We start from the raw sequence: 10,465 nt of genomic DNA, 5'->3' as shown, positions 1-10,465 counted from the left end.
TAATAAGAATTTCCCCTCAGAGAGAGATTTCCGCTGCTGAGAAGTTTGCAGTGTGGAACAAGCTGTGTCTTTATAAGTAATCTTCCTCTGGGGAGGTCACTGTTGGTTTTGGGATGTCTTGCACCCCTTTGTCATCCAAGTGAGTCCTTCAGGCAGGAGGCACAGGATATGTGCAGGATTCATCCAGACGCAAACATCCCGGCTGCCCCAGGGACTCTGCCTTCCCAGGGTGCCCACTACATCCTCCCAGGTACCACTGGAGCTGGAGAAAGCAACCAGCAAACAACAGGAAGAGCAGTCTCCTCCCTTTCACCTTTATTGTCCCTAGCTGTTGCTAATTCAGGGTTAAGTATTTGCTGGGTACCTGCCCTTCGAGATGGTGCAGAGAGGGTTAAGGTGCTTGATTGACTATAAGCATGTATGTGACAGACTCTTATCTGATAGTGGGGTGGTTTGTTTTTTTTTTCCTTCTGTAAAATGTCAGCCATTTCCTGATGAGCCTGGTGGTGGTGGTGAATTTCACACCTTTTTTCTTCTCTGTGTGGAAAACTGGGTGTTAATGGTACTGGAGCAGGTCGTGTTTTATAAGGAACGAGGCTGCTTCAGATCAGAGGGAAACCAGGGACGGGAGAGGAGGTGAGGAAAAGGATCCAAGGAAACTGCCAGTTACAACAGGCATTAACTGGATTATTTTGTGCCATTTTTATTCAGAGCATGTAGATATATTATTTGCTAAGTGAATTTTTTTGCTATGAAATGTTGGAGTCCGGCTTAGTGTTCAGCATAAAAATAATACTCTTTTCATTTCACAGGGAAATTAAGCATTGCAACAACTGAAGATGGAAAATTGGTCAGTTGAGCAAGTCTGCAACTGGTTGAAACTGAGAAATTTAGGAGAACTAGTTCCTAAGTTCCGTGGTAAGCATTTTTCTTGTTTGGGGGGTGGGGGTGGTGTTTGTTTAGTATTTCTTGCTATGCATTTAATTGGCACTGCCTACCTTGTTTTGGTTTGGGGCATGTGTGTATATGCTAACTTCAGACTTTTATAGAAATTTATTAGGGTGAGAACTGACATAGATCTGACAAATCAACGTAAGTGTACAGATTTATTACAAAGTCTCTGAGAAATCCTGGGGAATGAGATTCAGCCTGTGTATAAATAGAGTCACCTCAAATCAGAGCTGGCAGTTTAAAAGTCTTGACAGGGCCTATTTTATGTTGTATAAATCTTTTGAAATAATGCAAATGTAGTGTGTAAATGTTTTATGTGTGAGTATATAAACAGTCTACAGAGGAGTGCACAAGAAACTGTTATGTGAAGAGCCTATTTCTTGTGTACTCTGTTAAAAAGCCTTCATCAGCAAGTAACAGTCTCCCGTGGTTCAAGCAAGGCCTGATTTAAAGCATTAAAATAGTCACCAACTTGCTTCTGTATGTTTTGGACTTGGCTTTTTGTCAGGGGCAGGTATCTGGCCAGTGATTAGGACTCCTGGCACTGCTTGGGAAAGGATGGTGACAGCTGACGATGACTGTTAGCAGTAAAAAACATCCTTACCTTTGACCTGTCTTCCATCGTCATGTTTTTAGGCGTATAGAATGTAACTATAAAGATATTATACAGTAATTTTTTTACCCCCTTCAATCTGCAGAAGAAGAAGTAAGTGGAGCAGCTCTTCTGGCTCTTAATGATCGTATGGTGCAGCAGCTGGTGAAGAAGATTGGTCACCAGGCAGTGCTGATGGACCTGATTAAAAAATACCAGCAGCAGAAGAGTGGGCTGGAATCCCTTACATACTGTTGTGAAACAGCTTCTCAAAAATTTCCAGAAGTAATCAGTGGGTGAGTTTGTTCATGGCACAGCAAATACCAATCTGGGTATAGTTGTGTTCTTTTCATGGCATTTTTAAAATGGCATTTACTAGCTCTTCAGCTTTTATGAGTATCTGTAACAAATGTGAAATGTAAAATTAGATTATTACCTTGTGGTTTTAAGCAGGGCATCAACATTCCTGAACTACACCATTAATTAATTTAAACCTTTCTTCATATCCAGATCTAGGACGTAGTTTTCATTTGGATGGAGCACTGTCAAACTTTTATTATGGCTAAAATTTTCTCTGGTTACAATATTAAGCTTTTGAAGAACTTGCTTTTAAATTCTTGCAAGTCTTGGGGTAAAATAATGGTTTAGCCACAGATAATACTTATGTCACAGGTGTATTGAAAGTCAGTTTATCAAAGGAAACTCTGGATTTGGTCCAGATGTAAGCATTTAATAATCCCACAGTGGGATTATTGAAATTTATTGTGAAACTAGGTAGATTTTTAGAAAACAGATTCCAGGGAGATTGTCCTAAGTGATTGTGTCCCAGGTCTTGGTTGAGCAGGGTTTTTTTTTGTTTTTTTGGGGTTTCTTATAGGTGGGAGAAGGGGGCAGAATTTGTGGGTTTTTTTCGTTGGGGGTATTTGGGTGAGAGGTTTATTGATTCACCCATCCTTTCCCTCCATTCTGACCTATTTTAAGTCTCGCAGGGTTATTGTTTTCTGAGTGTCTTGGCTGAGGAGAGAAATCCTGACCTCTGAGTGGTCCCTTTTAAACCCAAGAGTCCAGGCCGCAGAGAATGACTTGCCAAGGATGCAAAATACGTTTTTTCAAAGGAAAGGACTCTAGCTCTAAGGCTGCATTAGTCACAGTAGGATTAATCCCAGAGGATTAGAACTGCAGAGAATTTGCCTTCATCCAAATTGAGTCCGGGTTGTGCAGTCTGAGGTGGTCAATAGTGAAAACAAAACCATGATGAACAGTGGTGACTGAGTTATTTCCAAACAATTTACGCTCATGAGCAGAACTAAACTGCTCATGTAGATACATCCTCCTGTCCTCGTGGAAGTATGTGCAAAACTCCTTAGGTAAATGCTCCTGCACCTTTGGAGGAAAGGGATTGCAGGAAGAAGACCATGTCACTGCATGTATGATTTATCACAGGCCTGAATTATGCAATCACACAAAGGGCCTGCCTCTTTTATTTATAGGAACCTCCTTCTTTAGGGGTAGAGGAGGTGTCTGCTGTGAGGAAGAATGCTGTGTATAGGTCCTGCACTTCATCCAAAGTGTGGCGGATACACCATAATTTCAGCAGGGTGGTTCAGAAGAAGATGTGTCTTTTTTTTTAGGGCAGATAGAATGTTGCTTTGGATATTTAGCTTTCACCCTTGGCTTTGTCAGGACTGTTTGGATAGACTCTCAGATGTGACTGTTTCCCATGTGCTTCTCAGCTCTTGCAGGGCAAGCCATGATGTCCCACAGAGATGCAGTTCCAGTAGCACGAGTGCAACAGCTTTGCTGTGAAGGTTCTGCAGACTCCAAAAAAATTAAATGCTTAAAATATCAAATGTCAGTGAATATAATTTACAATAAAATCTTTCCCTACCTAGTCTCCTTCCTGGAAAATAAGATGCTGGTATCCTTCTATTTACAGGAAAGTTGTGTAAATAAGGTGCTGTTCCTGAAATATTTTATGTGTCATCAAGAATGACAGAATAAAATCCAAGCACGTTTAAGATGCATTCAGACATGTATTTTAGGAGGAGTAAAAAGTCAATATATTCTGTGCAGTTTGGGGTATAAAATTATGGAAAAGCTCTTATAGTGAAAAGAGTATTTTGTTGCAAAACTAGAAGTTGTATCCTCATATGCAGACAGCTGTGACTCTCTTTTCTTAACACTGCAGTGCTTGTCTAAGTGATGTAGTTCAAAATTATTTTTGTCTGTTCAGTACCTCTTGAACAAAATCCTGTAAGAATAATTTCTTTTGATCTAGTTCATGACTAAAGTGTACAAACAAAAGTAAAATTCATCGTTCTGATTTCCTCCATTGCTCAGTGATGTTAGGCTGAATTGCAGTGAGTAGACTAACCATGCTAAGGTTTGCAGTTAATAGCATCCATATCTGGATGTGTGGTCCCCCTGTAGTGCCAGGAAACAATGGTGAAAACTGAGTTTGCATGTTCCTAGCCCCTATCATGCAGTGCTTGAGCCCAGGCGAAAACTAACCATCTTTTCTGTTTTGCAGAATTATTTCTCGGTCAGAAAAATAGCTGACCAAGAACTAGCTCACCCTGCCAAGACCAGTGACAGGGTGGTGAGGGCATTGCTCAGGACAGGGAAGTAAGCATCATCATCACGGTCTCTTTCAGGGTCAGCTGAAGTCAGTGTGGAGCTTCCAAGAGCTCTCAGCAGTATTTCCCTATTGTGTTTCTGACATAAATGATATCCCCAGTGCTTTTTGGTGTGCTCCTGGCTGCCACCTTTTTATCCTGGTGTCCTTAGATTATCCTCTCACTGTGTGTGAATTGTGCCGAGCTCTGCTTCCCACTAGAAACAGAAACAAAGTCCTTGGTTGGACATAGAATTTAGAGTGTGATAGGTGAATATTTTCTGTGTGGAAGTAATAGATTTGTGAAAGGATGCCAGATGGGGCTTACATCTCCAGCAGTTTGGGTTAGGACACAGAAATAGCATCTTTTGTCCGTCCCTGGTTCGGTGGAAGTGTTCTCAGTCGCACAGAAACTGTGCTTATATGTGTATGAGGAGCTCACTCAGAGACATTACCAGGTAAATATTAAGATACCTTCCACTTTCACGACCAATTGTTTCTAAGAGTCACACAGAGAACATACTAGGGTTTTTTTTGTTTTGTTCTTTGACTGCATAGCTGAAAAATAATGATTCATGGGAAGGGAAAACTCTGCCTATAAATTTGGCAAAGTTTAGTGTCACTTCCAAAAGCAACCTTTTGTGTGCTGAGTGAAGCTGAGGGTGGAAGAGTTTCTAGAGCATCTTAAGAGTTCAGATGTTCTGAAGAGATGAGGTTTAGGGAAAAAAAAGTGCTTTATGATTGCCACGAATTCTTGGCAGCATAACAGTATCCCCTATCTTAGCTCTGCCTTTCCCCCAGTATGGGGTAATACTGCTGATGTTGGCTTCTACCAACACATCTACCAAAAGAAGTAGTAACAGGAATATGAGGAGGGAGAGAAGTGGACAAAAAGGTTAAGTGGAAAGCAGTGATTTGGACTGGCTCATAGCAAAGTGGCTACCTGGAGTTTTTGTTGCTAGTGATGAGCTAGAGTTGGAGCAAATAACCAGGAACAGTGGACTGTATTGCCACGTGGCATTCAGAGATCTTCTAGAGTGGCTGGAGTAATGCAAAGCTGACTTGAAGCTTTTGACTTGACCTTCAGGAAACAACTTTTCAAGGTTCTGTTTATATAGAAACTGTCTTGAAATGCTGTGTAATTAGTTCTTTCAGCCCACCCCTTGCATGTTGTAATGATTAGTTTTTTCCCAGGGATTCGGAGATACCAGGTTATGAAGGTGGAAGTTACCCTGCAACTCAGAGAAGGCTGATATTCTTGGGGTTTGAAACTGTGTAGTAATTAGAATATCAGCAAGCAATATTATTTACATTTGTCCTTTCACTATGTCAGTTTGGTAATTGAACTGATTGATTAAGAGACATCAGCATCATGTAAAATCATGACTCTTCAATATGTTAGTTTTTCTCCTTTTCTATTTCTGCCACTTGTATTTTAGAACTCTTTTCTATGAGCTGCACGAGACCTGACAGTGAATTTTTTTTCTTTCTTCTTTCAGGGCTACTGACAGACAGATGCTAAATTCTTCTGATCCTGTGGAGCAGAAGAAATATCTGTGTTCAGCTGAAAATGAAAAAGGACTAATTGATCATAGAGTGCTAAAGCAAAAGTGAGTTTATAATATATTCGTTGAATATTCCTTACCTTTTGAAAATAACATAAACACTTCTTCTTGCTTCATTTATACTTAACAAAAAGTGATCTTAATTACCGGAGGTCAGGTTAGTTATATCCAGGTGTATATAGAAAACAACAAGAACAGAAATTTATTAGGATTTGACTGAATGAAATAGCCTGATGATGTTTTTCCATCCTCAGTCCTTGCTCACTGTTTCATGTTACCTCATGCAGAGGGCAAGATACAGGTTTGTCTTTATTTATCTGATTTTTAAAAATCATCTTTTACAGATGTGTTTTCAGCAGGAATCTGGCAAATTAGTCAGTATAGAGTGGAATATGGCTATTCAAAAAATTGTGTGCCTGAGGCATCTTAAAAATAGCACTTGGGAGGGTAGGCATGCTGATTTCATTTGCACACTCATTTTCCTTGGTTATCAAAATAAGCCTCCCTAGAAACTGGAGGCAAGACAAGGTGATAGGTTTTTTTTTTTTTCTCCTACCCATGATTTTCTTCTTTGAGATGGGCAGTCACTGCTGAAAGAGAGTTCTGTTCCTCTTTCAAAGCAATTATTTTCTTGTTTGCAAAGCTTTGTCTCCTTATCTTTATCCCCCTTTATTTCCACCTGCTACAACTTCTCTTCCTGCCATTCTCCTCTGCAGATATGATTTAATGCTTTTAAAAGTCCTGGTACTTCTGTTTCTAAAAGAACAGCCCAAAAAATCCAAAAATCCTGTCAGCATTGTTATCAAAGAAACAAATCACGTGAACCCTTGGAATAAACCACTAATATGATCCTGCAAAGTTTAGCCTGTGCTTCTAAAGGATGTTTATTTTTAATTAATGATGACTAATTTGCCTTGTGCTGTATAAAAAGTTTTAAATGGGTTGTGTGAATCAGAGTAACCATTACACAATGTACAGTTTAAATTATTGATATTTGGCCAGGATTACACTTATAGCCTCTGTCTCCTCATTTATTTAATCCAAGCTGAAAAAGAAAAACTTAACATTTGTGGGTTGACTTTTTGGTTTGGTTTTGGTTTTTTCTGTTTGCTTTTGTGCTTGTTTGTTTGTTTTAATTTGTGTGTGCTGTTGGGTTTTTGTAGTTTGTTTTTGGCTTTGGTTTTGTTTTTCCAGAAGATCCATGGAGCCGCAGCTTTAGTAACTGTGTGATTTTGCTGAAGTGAATTAATGGGTGAATTTATGGATTATTAATGCTGGTGAATTGGCTCCAAGTTTCTCTGTGTTTCCTGGGTAGGTAGTCCTAAGAACTGTGTTAAACACACTCTTCTATATTACTAAATAATACCAAAATATCAAAGAAGATTGTTTAAACACAAAAATAAAGAGTAAGTGGATGAAGCAATTGCAGAATTTTTTTTTCTTGTATTCAAATTGGGCATACATAAAACCAGATGAGGTTTGCAGGCTACTCCAATGGAATAATGCTTTGCTAGCAATGGCAGAAGTAAACACAGCCAATCTTTTTGTTAATCTCCCAAGAAGATTAATCTTAAAGCAGTGCCTGTCCGTGAAGACAATAAGATAGCCACAGAGGACAATTCAATAAATACATTTCCTATATTCCTGCTTTTCTGTATTTGAGTACTAGCAGTTTTATGGCTCCTGACAGCCCGGGGTTTATCTTGTTGCTAAGACAGAGGCTTTTATTATTTGTAAATACCTGATACTGCTGTGGAAAACCAACCTTTTATTGGTTGGTTCATATGTTCTGTCTGCCTTTCCTCAACATATTTGCTTAGCAAAATGACGTCCCTAACATATCCCTTTTCTACTGTTTCCACTATGATGGTCCAGCTGTTTTCCCTCAAGAGTGATGTCCTGGTACATGTTTATTTGTACCTTTTTTTTCTATAAAAACATGTTCTGTAGCTCTTGAGGGCTGTGTAACAGATTTACTGTCTGAATGCCTTGGAGTAATTTACTCAGGAGAAAAAATCCTCCAGCCAGCCTCAACAGGTTTGAATTTCCCTATTTGCAGTGAGTATGGAAGATGTGGTCAGTGCTCCACTAAACCTGGGCCTCCTGAGTGTTCATATACCAATAAAGCTATTGCCAACATTGACAGAATATTGGTGCTGGTGCCTGCATAAATTTGAGCTGATAGCAAGGACAATGAATTGGGAGATAAACTTTACATGTACAAATTTGGCATCCATCTTCAAGATGCCCATGACAGCCTGCATGGGTCATTCATTTCCTCAGCAGAGGAAATGTCTTTAACTAGGGCAGTCCCACATCTATTTTGGTCAGGGTACAGCAACTGCCCTGACTGCTGGGTAGCTGCATCTGAAGTGTCTTTTAGTTATGATATGTGATTCTGCTAATGATCTTTAGAGAGCTCCTTCCTTTGCTTCCCCTAGTACCTATACATCAGTATTGTTGGTCTGTTTGATGTGTTTGATGTGTTTTATCAGAAACACACTTATGCTTGTGCTTTTAAAAAAAAAAGAAAAAGATTTTAAAGAGAAAAGAGAAAAAGAGAAGCTAGCCTGAAAAATTGTCACCTAATCAATTACTTCAAATTATTTTGCTCCATTTACACAAGAGAGCAAATATTACTTTTATATACATACATATACACCCAAATGTATCTATAACCCTACAGTGAAAACTCAGCAGGACTGCGCTTTTTAATGTATAGCTTAAGAGTTTCTTTGTTTCTGAGCAAATACCTTATTCTTGATATCATCAGAATTATTTCTGGTATATGTGATGATTTTCTTTCAGTTAGCTCATAAGGACATGAAAAGTAAACTTAACAAAACCATGTTAAGCCTTTGACAGTGGTCAATAGTAGGAGAGAAGTACTGCCTGTCTATCTTGTTCAGAAGTACAGATGTCAGATGCTTCATTTGATTATACCTTTGGTAAAAAGTAACAGAAAAATAATTTCATTTTTATGATTTCTGATAATTTCACTTCAGTCGTTATTCCATCTTCAGAAAACCTGTCTTATCTATGAATTTTGGTTTGGTTTGTTTGGGGCTTTGGGGAGATGCTTTAAATTTAGGTTTTTAATTTATGTGGATGCGAAATTTCTGCCATTCTTTTGTGTTTTAAGTCAGAATTTCACATCTCTGTCATTGCAACAGGATACTCAAGAATACTAACTTGAAAGTTAAAAGACCTTGAAGACTCATAATAATAGATACTGTCTGTGCTTGTTGCCTCAATGTTTTGGAAGTCAAGACAACTGAACTCATGGGTTTGGGGCACTTCGGGTCACTGGAGCCAAATTTATTAACATGGTGCTGTGAGTCTTCCACAGAAGTTTGCAGGAAAAAATAAATAAATTGCCTGATCTTCTTCCTTCCACACCAGGAATGAGCCAAGTCTTACAAATGACTTGGAGAAGACACTAACTGCATTGCCTTATTAAGGTGTAGCAAAGTCAAAACAGAAACACAACCAAAAAAATCAAAAAATGCATAAAATTCTTTGGATACAGTGTAACATATCATAGGAATGATATTTTTTTCTTTTAAATGGCCTGATTTACCTGGAAATTTTGTCCCTAAGGAGCATTTTTTCTTCCCCGCTTTGTAACCCACTGCTGCTGGCCTCACATGAGGTAAAAGGGCAAAGCCTTCCCTTATGTGATGCAGCTCCCCAGACTTAAAAAATCTGGACTCCTTCTAGAAGAAGGTTGTGTCTGCATCTCGCAAAATTGTTTGGAAGCAGATTAATTTTGTCTGTAACTTCATGCTCATACTGAATGTGATGTCTTCTACAGAAAGAGTACTACAGGGGAAGCTGAAGTGGGAGCTGCTCTGGGAAATGGGCAGTTTTGGCTCATCTGACACCTCCCACATCCCAGCCTTGCTGAAGTTAATGCTGCTGTGGGTAACTTATTTTTCAGTCTAAAGGATACCTGCCCTTGTGTTTAGTGGGAACTAAAAAATATAAGACATCATCAAGCACGAGGCAGACTGCAAATCCCAGGCTTTAGCGAATGACTGGGAAACCTTGCATTTGTGCTCAAAAGTTGGAAATGACAATGAAGCACTTAAAGAGAATGGCATGAGGATATTTTAGGCACAGATCTCAGAACTGTGAATAGAAAAATAGAGCCCTGTTATATCTGACTTTGAGAGGGAGAAAAGTTTCATTTGATATTTCATCTTCTGTCATAATTTCTTCCTTTTGATGGAAATAGCCTGTCAGGGTCCCTTCCCCCCTCCCATGTGGTCCTGGGAGAGGGGCCCTGAGGGGACAGACACGGGGTTTCCCTGCCCCTGCTCAGCCTTGTTCCCCATGGGTTGTTTTGTGTTCCCCTGCACGGGCAAGGACCCTCGGGTCCCCTGATTGAGCAGTTCCTCGGCAGAGCTCCGGCCATGCGGCTGGAGAAATAAACATCTCTGAAACATCTGTCAAGAATCGGTCCATATATATATTCTTTCCACGGGCCTCGTTGTCTGATACATGTGTTGCAGTATCCCCACTGTAACAACAGCCTTTGCAACCTTAAGTGTTGTCATAAAGTTGAAAGCGTATTATATATGTGTTAGGGAAATGGAACATTTTTTTACAGCTGAAGGCTTTTCCTTTCTTTCACATCTGCAAGTTCCTTGTTCTCTCCACTGTTTCTTCCTTGGTTTTGTTGACATGGACTTTCTTCCAGACTACAAACCTTCAGACCTGAGTCTCTTGCTGATGTATGAT

The 10,465-nt window shown here is 39.5% G+C and overlaps 1 protein-coding gene across 3 annotated transcripts in view; it reads left to right on the top strand.

Annotated features, from left to right (window-relative positions):
* Positions 1–801: 801 nt before the first annotated feature.
* The window catches only part of SAMD3 (sterile alpha motif domain containing 3), a 36,165-nt gene continuing 26,501 nt past the window's right edge, over positions 802–10,465 (top strand). For all 3 annotated transcript variants that reach the window (XM_032101714.1, XM_032101713.1, XM_032101715.1), the window contains exons 1-3: positions 802–918; positions 1,650–1,839; positions 5,657–5,767. In XM_032101714.1, coding sequence (XP_031957605.1) covers positions 840–918; positions 1,650–1,839; positions 5,657–5,767 — 380 coding nt within the window. In that variant the 5' untranslated portion in view covers positions 802–839. The remainder of the gene's footprint in view (positions 919–1,649; positions 1,840–5,656; positions 5,768–10,465) is intronic.

This window comes from Corvus moneduloides, chromosome 3 (genome assembly GCF_009650955.1).
Source record: "Corvus moneduloides isolate bCorMon1 chromosome 3, bCorMon1.pri, whole genome shotgun sequence".
Taxonomy (NCBI): domain Eukaryota; kingdom Metazoa; phylum Chordata; class Aves; order Passeriformes; family Corvidae; genus Corvus; species Corvus moneduloides.
This window is presented reverse-complemented; position numbering and strand designations above follow the sequence as displayed.